This window comes from Grammomys surdaster, unplaced genomic scaffold (genome assembly GCF_004785775.1).
Source record: "Grammomys surdaster isolate TR1022 unplaced genomic scaffold, NIH_TR_1.0 188, whole genome shotgun sequence".
Classification (NCBI taxonomy): domain Eukaryota; kingdom Metazoa; phylum Chordata; class Mammalia; order Rodentia; family Muridae; genus Grammomys; species Grammomys surdaster.
The window spans coordinates 1,609,096-1,621,126 of NW_021604633.1; the positions used below are offsets into that span (position 1 = coordinate 1,609,096).

A 12,031-nucleotide genomic window follows, 5' to 3' on the forward strand; every position below is an offset into this window, starting at 1 on the left:
AAGGTAACGTGTATCTTGACTTGGTCAAGAACCTTGAAGGAATTGGTGCAAGATAGAACAGCCATCTTGAAGCAGCAGGATCACTCATCCTCAGAAGTAACTCTTTCCATATGCCCCTTGCAAAGGAGTAAGATTTTCACTTATGACTCTATGAGATATGTCTTGATTCTACACTTCTGAGTAAAAAAGTCCAAGATTCCAAAGTCAAAAAGCATTACAATAGTCAGCAGTAATTGAAGGGTGTATTTTGTGATGTTTCCTGTTGACAAAACTGGCATAGTTGGCAGAAAATAACCCAGTTTCTCAAGGGGAACAAAAAGGGAAAAGGAAACACGGGGTTCACAGTAAAACTCCACATAAAAATTCACACACAAGTTAAATATTGGTTCTTGGGGATCACTGGACCATGTTCCCCTGTGAACTGAACTCTATCCCTGTGGAGAACCATTATCTGGTGTATAAGTGGTCACGAAATTGTTTTACTCCTTCCTTAGTTCAGTCAAACTGAAAGAAACAAAACAACAGTCTGTAGACAGCCAGAAGGTGTGATGTGGTGAAGGACAGCTGCACGTGAACTTCCCTGTAGCTGGTCAGAGTCTCCTTCCAGTCTCAGCTTTACCAGTCCAGCTTCAGGTCAGCCTTACTCCAAACATACTTCCCACCACGCTTCAGAAACATCTTCTCATCAAATCCACTGAATTTTATCGCTTCTTCCACGCCAACATCCAGGATGGACAGGGAAGGGTCCTTCCGGCCACCGGTACAGTTCAGAAAGCGCATCTGAAAAAAGCAAAGTAGAAATAAGTATATTTCCATATGGTTAATCCTATAAAACTCAACTGAGGATATCCTATAAAAAGTATTTCTGCCATCCCAAACATGGCCTATGTGTACTGAGATATAAGATAGACTCCAAAATCCTCAGACTCCATTCCCAACTCACACATTGTGCACCCATGCAGAGAGTGGCTTCAACATATGTAAGGGCCAAGTGTCATGAAGAGTACAGTCTTACTACCAGAGGACTTGACCCTTTCTTGGAGTGGAGAGGACATTAAGAACAGACTTTCTCTAAGTGTGGACATCTGAATCTCTTAGACCTGTGCATTGAGGTATCTGAGAGCACAGAGCAGAGCAGAATGTCTGTTTCCCTGTAAAGTGAAGAATCTCTGGTGAATGACCTCAGTAACATCGCAGCTTTGTGTGATGTGAATCCTCACCCAGCCTTCTCCTTAAATGAAGAGGGGATAAGAAAGAGGCGACCAAGGTGGGCAAAAACTGGGTCAAGGACAGAAGTCCTCCCAACACATCTTATCCATTAGACTCCCTCTGACTCTTTCCTTCCCAGCGTTGTAGGCAGGAACGAGGTCTTTGTACTTGTGTTTCTCTACCTTCTATAGGGCATCAGGTGGCACACACTGGATTGTAATGTCATCCAATTGGAAAATAAATTTTTTCATTCATGTTTGTTCTACGTAGAGATCATATGGTTTGCTGAAGAGCATTGTTCAAAATCTCCAGTCAATCATGACAGTTTATATTCTAAAATAACTCTCATTTTTTTTCTTTAGATCCATAACCTGAATGTTTCTCTGGTAACTTTCCCCCTTACACTGCATAAAACTCATGTTGACAATAAGTACAGCTGCTGTAACTTATCATTGATTAATTTGAAAATAACAAAACACAAGAGTTGTAACAAATGTTTCTCAAAAAGCCAAGGTCAATACTGTGCCCTTTGTTCTTTTTGTAGTTCATTAAAAAAAAATCCCACACACAGCCTAGAATGAATTGTCTGTCCTCTGGGGAATATCAGCAGAAGTTATAAATCCAAAAGTTCTAAATAACAACAACAAAGAAAAGGAAAGCAAGGATGATTTCATTCCTTTTAAAAGAAGGGCGGGTTTCCCTTTGGAAGCAATGGTCATGGAGATAACATTGGTGGTGTCTTAAGGGGACAATAAGACTTCCTCCCATTGTCAAGGTTCATCTGCAGTGCAGGTGTGGGCAGCCCCTTGAGTTATCCAAGACATCGTGGAGTGGAGGTGACAGTGTTGCTGTCATAGCGCAGCCCTCAAATCCACACAGCCCACAACTTTGGAGGGATCTACTGAGTGGGACATCCTTAGGACATCTGCAGAGGCATGGCTACCTGGGATATCATCTCATGGTGGCTAATGCCATTCCAGCCCAGGATAATGCCTAGGATGTGCAAAGAGGGAAGGTGGCATGTGAAGCCGGGCCAGTACCATGCTGACAGTAAACCAGCAGAGGAGCACTGGGCATAAGAGATGTTCTGAAGGAGCTCAGGTCAGCACATCTCCGGCACTGCTAGCTTTAAAGTGATTTTATAGCTCATGGGGAATACTCACATATTCATCCAGAATAAGGTAGGAGTCTTTCATCTGCAGTGGAGAAAAGAGTCAAACTTTAGTTTTCATCTAACACACATTGTTTATTTCGTATGTCTCACTGCAGTCCCTCCTATGGGGGTGTGTCTGTGCCTTGAATTTTTCTACTTCCCACATTCTCCATTTAAATGCAGGCCTGCAGAGTGGCCCCAGCAGTAGAGAACTGGCAGGGTGCAGTTCTTTCAGTCATTTTGTATTTTCTGCCTCAGACCAAAAGACTTTTACTCTGAGACCTGTTTTGAGCACAGGTTTCTTTTACTCTCGAGCCATTTCCAAGAGAGCTGTTGTCATCTCTCAGTCCCCACCATTCAAAGAACCTCCTAGGTTTTCAATATTCAAGTCACACTCTCTGCAGAGGACCGTGTTTCTGAAGTTCACAACATTGCTGTGACCTGGGCACTGCTGTGCTGTCTGTAGGGAGGTTTTGACATTTTTTTTCCTAATAAAGGCTAGGCAGCAAATAATAATAATTCTTTCTTCCTCCTGTTTCCTTCCTTCATTTTTTTCTTCTCCCCTCTCCATCTCCTTCTCCTGTTCTATTCCTCCTCCTTTTTGACAGGGCATCAGGTAGCCTAGGCTGACTTTGAACTCACTACATAGCCAAGGATATCCTTGAGGTTTTGGTCCTCCTGATATCACTTCCTGAATGCTAGCTTACAGATGTGCGGTGACAGTTTTCAGCTATGCTGGAGGATTAAATCCTGAACTGCCAGCAGTCATTATCCCAAGTAAGACACATTTCTAGGCCAGTGTTTATTTCTGGATATGCAGGGCACACAGTCTGTGTCCCCGTTGCTCTGCCCCACACCGTGGAAGTCACCACCACCCAAACCAACAGATGCAGAGATGCAGACCACAAGTAAAATAGTGAAAGAATGTAATGCAACCCTTCTCCTTGGCAAATATATATATATATATCTTGAGAACTAGCAAACCATTTCTTCTACATTTTATTGAACTTTTAAAATAATCACTAGAGAGGATGTAAGGGACATTTATAATGACACTGACAGTGACAAGGAAACAGTCACAACTTTTCTAAATGCTTGAACACTATTCACATGCTTCCCTGAAACTTGTAGAGTTTGTGTGTGTTACTTTTATATTGAGTTATACGTATGATTATACTTTTAATCACATCATCTCTGAGGTAGTCTAGTCAGAACCACTTTTGGGTAGAAAAGAAATTACTGTCATTGAAGAAACCCCACCCCCCAATGAAAGGTGTCCATGATGGACCTCCATCTCTTTGATTCTAGGATTGTATTCCACTCTCATTCTCCTTCCAGAATGTCTAGAATAACAAGATGGCAAACTGTAAAGCTCTCAGGACAGAAAGTGTAAGTATGTGGTAGTGAATGAGGCAGCTTTTGCTGTGTCTAACCTTCTGGTTAGATTCAGGCACCAAACAGGACACCTCTTTGTGACGCTCTAAGAAGGCTTCAAATTCTTCATTGCTGATAAGAAATCTTTCTGCTTCCCTCAGGGCATCTCCTCCTGAGTTCTCACCCTCGATTAGGAGGCACTGGAAAACCTGGAAGGGAATAAAGCATGTGTTAGGCCAAGAGTCTTACACTACCATTCACTACCAGTCTGCAGCAAACAGAAAACCCTTCCCAAGCAAGATCCTACCCAACTTAGGACTAGAGAGCTCAGAATACAACTGCTAGTCACTGCTAAGTCTGTGATGACTAACAATATAAGGCTCTGAGCCACAAGCGATGGAGCTAATGACGTAAAAATGCTTTCCCTTGGGACATTGCCTATATCAATATAGAGCCCACAGACATCAGAGGTTTCTAAGCAGGAACTGACCCTTACCACTGACAGCCGGATTCTTGAAATGACTTATTGGGAAGCTCAAGCGGGAGGTAGAAGATTATAGGGAAAGGCCATGAGAGAAAAACAATCCAAAGTAAGGAGGGAAAATGCATAGATGAATTTTAAGAATAAGAGGGTGAAGGGAGAAGAGTGAGAGGCATCAAGAGTCAGAGTAACCCTGAGGTGAGGGAGGGAAAAAATGAACAGTGTGACAGATGACTGGATGATGCAAGCCATAGTTCTCTGGGATCCTCTACCAGAGGTCACTGCCTCTCCATTGGTCAGGTCTGGCTCCTTCTACAATTCATCATTCTTTAGTTGTTTTCCTTTTTTTTTTCCTGTGCCTGAAGGTGTTACTGACATTTCAATTTTAATATATCTCTATTTTAAAATCTCTAAAGTATATAGCATGTTTTGCTTCCCCTAAATCTACTTCCAATTACATTACAGTCTCATCAAAGGAAAAACAATATCATCTCTTTATCCCCACTGTGTGGCTCACTATATAAAGATGGTCAAAGGTGACTTGAAATGTCAGCTTTCCATGGGTGAGCATGACACTGAACTAGCTGGGACCCTCTTGCCTGGGTTAGTCCATATGAGGAAATTCTTCCTTGCTTTCAAAATACAGTCAACCGCAGCTTCTTCTACTAAGTTTTGCAATTCAGTATGGTATGCCACTATGTTCCCATGTTCTCCACACACAAATGTCATGGAACATGAGTACTTCATGTTATAGTCCTTGCCAATACTCAGTTCCCAAATCTTATCCTTAGGTGTGTCTACTCTGTCTCCAGGCAGAGATTCAAAGGAACTACACAGGAGTCACCATGTGGCTTGGTAAGAATGTATGCCTATGACAACTCTCCCGCCCAGGCCTGTCCTTGTTAGGTATAGTGGTAGGGAGACGTTCAAGAAGCTGCCTTCTTAGCAAGCCTCTTTGATGTGTAGGTGTAGAAAATTTGAATTTGCAGTGATCTCCCCATGTATTGTGGGTGCTATGAAAGACTGGCTTGTATCTTTGTGAGCCTGAGACTTCCAGTGGCTGCTAACTGGGCCAGTTATAAGGAATGCATTTTGAAATAAAGACTGGCAGTGCTTTATAGACTCCTCTGTCACCAAGTAATTCAACGCAAAGTTACAAGCATTGAAATTTAAAAGGAACATCTAGCCCTATCCATACACAAGCCAGGAGTGGGAAAATGTTATTATTATTACTTTTTAATATTAGTATTATTAAACTTAATCTTCAGAACATCTCCAATCACTCAACATGGCCTTGACCTTTACTCTCAGACAAGTCCTGAAGGAAATTATTTCAAGATTTTGCAAACAGAATATGAGACAAAGCATAGTGAGGCTGTAAGCCCAACAGAGAGAAGAGTCAAGGTCCTGGCTAGAAACCCCAGAATCCTCCGTGTTCTTGTTGTTTTCAGTGTCACTGAACCAAGCTTCTCTTGAGTGTTTTGTGGATTAAAGTCAAGCATGTTTCAGGGTGGACTTACCTTCCAGCGCACAGGGCTCAGAGCCTTGATGTGTTCATTCATGTCTTCGTCCACGTTGAAGCGATTAATGACGGAATTGATCTTAAACGCCACCTTGTAATCCCTGCACCACCTCCTCAGCTTTTGAAGGTTTTCCACATGGTTCTTTTTTCCTTGGCCACGACCAATCAGAACATTAACCTGCTCATCGAAGCTGTCACAGGAGATAGCAAGAATGTCCAAATAGTCTCCTGCAGGAAAATGATAATCAAAATAATTTAAAAAAATTCTTCCTGAGTCCTTGATTTCATATATGTCTCATTACAGTAAGGCCCACTGTCTTCCCAGCGGTGTTTCAATGAATTTTGTGATTCCCTGTCTCATACACATGAAAGTCAGAGATGTGAATTACAGGTGGTATGTATACTATTATTAAAATACATACATGCCTACTGAAAGCACAGAGCTCCTTAATGTGATCAGTTTTAAACTCTGCATACATGCATATGCATGAAGAATCAATGGCATATTTAATCAGATTTTCCACTTGTTCCATCATTGAGATTATACAAATTATGAAACCTATTTCTATTAATTGCAAATTTGCTTTACCCATTACACATACAAAATTGTTTCATAGGTAATAAATATCTAGTATTTTCCCAGGGCTCATGGGCTTCCTTTTGACATGCCTTTTATCATACCTTACTTGCTACATTTTATGTACTATGCAAATATTTACAGACACTCTGTGCTATGTCAGGTGCAACTAATCTAGAGGCTGAGAAAACCCAGATAAAGGGGAGCTGGGTGTGGGAACCAGGGTTCAACCAGGCCTCACCCTGCTCAGTCACTCATTAAGAGGTCTAGGGAGTCATTTGAAGAGCTCAGAAAATACTGAAAATTGTCTTGGTTTTCGGCTCTCTTTACTGGTTTCTGCAGCTTCAGTTTTGCCTCTGTTTCCTGTGACCTCTCTCTCTCTCTTCCTGCCCTGCTCCCCGACTTCCCCTGCCTGAGAACAGCAGCATCCTCAGGTTGAGATCGTCCTTGCAGATGATCTAACTTGAGCTCACCAGGTCACTGAGAATTTCCAAACTTCTCTATTTTATCTTAAAAATTCTTTTCGCATTATAGAAGCTAAGAGTTCTAACATTTCGTTTAAACACTATTCTCTGTATTCAATATTCTCTATAGTCATGAAAAGACTAATTTTAGCTCCTATTCAAGGCTTAATTCCTCTTGCCTATATTTCATAAGCACAAACCAGAGCCAGAATAAGGTTATTACTTAAAACAACTCAACATGTTTCAAAAATTGACCTCAAGTAAATTCCTAAAGGCATATCAAACCAGGACGAGACAACTGTACATATAGTTTCTAAGAAAACCAAGGGAAAACTGAAGTTCAAAAACCAAACATAAAAACCAGTTTCTTCCAGGAGTGCCTTGGCTGACTAATATATAAAAGCACACTGAGCATGTGTGAGTCCATCGCTGTATCCTGACACCTCTCTCCCTACCTTCGGCTGTGTTTTTGCGATGTCCCCTCCTCCTGGTACAACACTTGGGAGGAATGGTTTGACAGAGCCCATCTGTTTGCTCAGTCCCTGTGTTTTCCCAGAAGATTAGAGGCTTTCAGGGGGTACTGTGTCTTTTCTGAATATACTGCTGCTGCTGTTGCAGAATGATGAGTGTAAGCTCCAGCCATGGGGTCGTGTGTTAGGATTTTTTAAACACAAGTGGAATGTGTTTGGCAATATTGTTGGGGTCCTCTTGGCTATGCACTTAACAAAATGTGCCTAAGTGACCAGCACTGTATGCCCCTCTCTGATCCATGACCCAAGTAAGTCTCCTGTGTGAAGGCAACCCAAACATTATCTGAGGTTCACTGCTAGGAAGAAAGGAGAACTTGTACAGGGTCAGTTAGAGATTGGCTCAGGAGCAGAAGTCCTTTCTGGACACAGTGATTCACATCTGTGTCCTGCTGTATATTTCTGTGCATTTGCGTTCACCAAAAGAGTCTTGGCAAACTCCTAACTTGGAGTTCTAAGGCTCTGACCAGCTTTTTTGTAAGGCCCTGACCAGCTTTTTTGTAAGGCTCTGACCAGCTTTTCCTTATGCACATAGATCCAACTTCAAGTTATTTGCAGACATTTTTAGTTGGCATATTAAACACAGAATATGGTTTTATGTCTCCTGGATAATTGGAGGATATGGCACACTTCCATCTAGTATAAAAGTCAATTGGCATTTGTCATTGGCAGCCATCCGGCTACTATGAAGACAGCATTGTATTTGGCCTTTGCAGTCTATGTGTTCCTCTCTAGGCAATGATGCTGGGTCACATCACCATTTCTGAGCAGCCGGTCTCTGACACTGGACTGCAGTGATTCTCCTGTTCACACTCCTTGCCACAGGGACAGATATTTTGAGCCGATCCTAGAAGAAGGGTACTGTCCAGGTACATCCTCTAAAATACAGTCCACTGCTCCCTCTTCACGCTGCTTCTGTTGTCTCCTTTGCACCTCCCCATGGTCTCCACCCAGTGCCTCCCTTCACAGATGTCTGGTTTAATGTACTACTCCAGCTTCCTCCCTGAACCACTGTCCCTGCTTCTAAATATCCTCCTTGCCCGCACAAACTTGATAGACAATCTCAACCACAAGCACCACCCATGTCTGCAGGCAGCCCTGCAAATGCATCCTGTGAGCTTATCTGGTCAGTGTCTTCAATCCAAAGTGACAGACTTCTCTTTGAATGACATCAGAGCTCCAAAGGGTCATGAAGCAAGGGCAGAGAAAGAGACCCTGAGGGGAGATTATAAACGTCTGCCATACTGAAAGTAGTCATAACTACTGCACAGTGTTTTAACAGCGGCACCGTGTCATGGATTGCTCCAAAAAAAACTATGAACATGGACAACTTTGGACGAACATTGGGATTCTCAAATAATCTTAAGAGCCCCTTAATTCAGGCAGACCATGTACTGTGAGCTTCTTATGTGGTTAGATTTACAATCAGCTTAGTCCTAACAGAGTTTTAAGGGGGAGGGGGTGTCTTACTAGATATAGATATAAAAATCAGGCTGGCATTGAACTCAGAGATTCATTTGTCTCTGCCTCCTGAGTTCTTGGATCAGAGGCATTTACTACCCTGCCCTGTCTCTAACACAGACATTTTTAAGGCTATAGAGTGCGCTGATTTTTTTTTTTTTTTTAGTAATAGCTAAGCTTAGACATTAGTTATCTGTGCAGGCTGTATTAGAAGGCGTAGCAAAGATCTGTGTGCTGACATGCTCTGCTATCTGCTTTCCAATACCTGTTTATTTAGCACCCAAACAGAAACAAAATAAGCTAGCTCCGCACACAGATTATACATACATAGGAGGTACTAGAATAAACAGGAACAGACTATATTTTCTTCCTTCCTAGTTTCCCAGATGCACAGGCCTGGAGCTTAGTGGAAAGAAACATAGAGGTCAACAGTACAAGTTGCAGTGACCAAGTTGTCATCCAAGAAAACTTACCATAGTCCTTGAACCATCGCTCCCGGATCAGGCTGCCATTGCTCACAATGCTCACAGAGGGCAGGGCCAGCTCCTCCTTGCAGAATCTCACAAGCTTGCCCAAGTATTCACCCCTATCCTGTAGGAAGGGTTCTCCTCCTGAAAAGTTGATCTTCTCCATACCTGTGAGGGGAAAAAATCTGTATTTTTGCACTTTCTAAACACCTATATAATTATATATATATATACAATATATATTATATTTTCAAGCACTATTTATTATTGGTTTATGGGGCTGGAGAGATAGCCTAGATTGTTCCCAGCAACCACCTTGAACAGCTCACAGTTCCCTCCAGGGGATCCTATGCCTCTGGTAACATCAACAAATGCATGTATGCACGTACATACATACATACATCTCTCTCTCTCTCTCTCTCTCTCTCTCTCTGTGTGTGTGTGTGTGTGTGTGTGTGTGCTATGAGCTCATAACAGCTCTGATGTCAGGGGTCAGAATCTGCTTCTGTCAAATAGCAAAGGCTTCGACGAGTTCATTGGCAGGTGAATCCAAAAGCTGCATTTTAACCAGACACCATGCTTTCAGTTAAGAAAGCAAAGACTGTGGCTACTAAATTCCTGGTGATAAAAGACTAGACCTTGATGTAGGTCCAGTGAGATAACAAAACTATGGTCTTTACTGTGGTAATGAGCCAGTATGGATTTGAGCTGAGTGAGACAGATCCTACAGAGTGGTGCTATGTACTGTATGATTTCATTATCACAGCACAGAACCAGGTGAGTCTGACGTGAGCATCAGAAATCCAGTTGGCAGTCTCCATGGTGTCAGTGTGGTGGCTGTAGGCCAGAGTGTACCTGGAGCACTGGCCAATGATTTTTCTCTTTTCCCAGCTGTGCTCCAGGGAGAATTCTTGGTAGAGTGAGTCATCTGGAAGTGCAGCTAGCATGCTTGCTGCCCAGACACATCTGCTGTGCTTCAGTTAAAGGGTAATCAGAAAGAGTCTCTAGGTGAGCAGGTACTCTAGAAAGAGTAGGGCAGAAGGGAGGGAAGGAGGAAGGGGAGGTTTGGAGGAGAAGCTGCTGCATTTGAATTTCACTGCTGAATTTACACTTGAGACTGACTAGTGGAGTGGGACAGCAAGTCTTGGGAGAAAAATCTCATGACATGCCTGTCAAAAAAATATTTTAAGGCTCACATGAGGCTGGAGAGGAGGCTCAGTATGCAATACACTTGCTGTACAACTCTGAGTACTTGTGTCTGGATCCCCAACACCCAAGTAAACCTGAACATGGTAGTGAGAGTTTGTAGTGCCGTCCTTCCTCCTTCCAGATAGGAGGAAAGACAGGAGAATCTGCAAGGCTTAAATGTTAAGCAACGTTGCACATCAGCAGCAAACCAAAGAGAAACCCTGTCTCAAACAAGGTTTGACAAGGCTAAGACTGAACTAACATCTGAAATGTCCTATGATGTTAGCAGGCTTGCTGTGTCCAGCAGGTGACCAGACTAAGACACATACACATGCATATACAAACACACACACACACACACACACACACACACTCCATATGTACACACAGATTGTTTTTTTAAAGGGAGAGAAGGTTCCAGCAATGAACACAGATGGAGCAGGGTGAAACTTCTGACAGGCTGTTCACATAGAGGACTTGGGTCTCCCTGGAGCCCCCCTTTCATACTTAGTGTTCCTGGAAATCAGATTTCTCTGGGAAAATTCTGTTCCAAACACTAGGATGAACAGGGGTCACTAACCACACACCTCTGTCAACAGGAGTGAGTTCCACGGTCCTGACCAGGCCACCTCCCAGACTGGAGATCCTTCTTGTCCCATTGCTCCTTGCTCATTCACACAAAACTGCCTGTTCCTTGCTATGTCAAGTTTTCATGGAGCCCTTCTCACATCCGTCCTATGAGCAACTGTCCTGGAACATCCTGGCTTCTGACTGGCCCAGGAACTTACCAGCCTGTTTGAGCAGAAGCAATCCTCGCTTGGCCTCCTCTAGGGGCAGCACGAAGGATGTCTTGGCTGTGTGGAAGCAGAAGCCACATTTGTAGTTGCACTGACGAGTGAAGTGGTAGTTGACGCTAACGGGGGTTGTAGACTGTGGACTGTTCCCGTCTTCCTGGGTTTTCTGGGTCTCCTCGGGCTCAACCTGAACCTGTGGCTGTCCCTTTCCAGGATCTAGCCACCCCAATGCTATCCTCAGCCAGCAGAACAGGATGGCCAGGCCACTCCAGAGGGAACACAGCTGCTGCTGGAACAGGATCAGCAGCGGAACAGCTACAGCAGTGGGCACCAGCATCCCCATGGTGATAGGCACATACCTGCTGCTGCCTGTAAGGGTTTATAAACCGCGGACCAGCCAGCCACACCCCCTGAGCATTCGATCATTGTGTCACAAGGAGGAGGGAAACACCTCCCTTGAGTAAGTCTCAGTTGAGCAGAGTTTCTGTTTTCTGAAAATGAAAGTTGAACCAGAGCCAAGACTGAGCCTCAGGATGGAGGCCAACCCACTGCCTTTCTCTGGCTCCCGGCTGCCTCTATAACCCATGTAAACATCTGTCCTGATGACGCTGCAAAGATTCCAGCAGCCACCAGTTTCTCAAACAGGTTTCTTATAGACAGACACATAGCTGTATCCTTGAAGGCTGTTATTTTAACAAACAAACAAAAAATATGCATAATGACTTATGATAGTCTTATAATGACTATCTATGCATACTCAACAATTTTTAAATATTCTGCTCTCCTACCCCACCCACCCACCCCCACAACAAAT

At 43.3% G+C, this 12,031-nt stretch overlaps 1 protein-coding gene across 1 annotated transcript; it reads right to left on the minus strand.

The window, feature by feature from the left end:
- Window positions 1–223: 223 nt before the first annotated feature.
- On the minus strand, window positions 224–11,567 carry Rsad2 (radical S-adenosyl methionine domain containing 2). Its single transcript, XM_028768849.1, has 6 exons — window positions 11,212–11,567; window positions 9,242–9,403; window positions 5,738–5,967; window positions 3,796–3,945; window positions 2,373–2,405; window positions 224–780 (listed from the first exon to the last, which is right to left on the minus strand). Exons 1-6 carry the CDS (start codon window positions 11,558–11,560, stop codon window positions 616–618), a joined length of 1,089 nt encoding a protein of 362 aa, XP_028624682.1. The 5' UTR covers window positions 11,561–11,567; the 3' UTR covers window positions 224–615.
- Window positions 11,568–12,031: the final 464 nt, after the last annotated feature.

Excerpts from the sequence above, each read along its gene's own strand:
- Rsad2 (XM_028768849.1), bottom strand. The coding sequence starts at position 11,560 with ATGGGGATGCTGGTGCCCACTGCTGTAGCTGTTCCGCTGCTGATCCTG. Across the intron at positions 9,404-11,211 it reads GCTTCTGCTCAAACAGGCTG|GTATGGAGAAGATCAACTTT; the intron begins GTAAGTTCCTGG and ends TTCCCCTCACAG. Across the intron at positions 781-2,372 it reads ACCTTATTCTGGATGAATAT|ATGCGCTTTCTGAACTGTAC; the intron begins GTGAGTATTCCC and ends TGCTTTTTTCAG.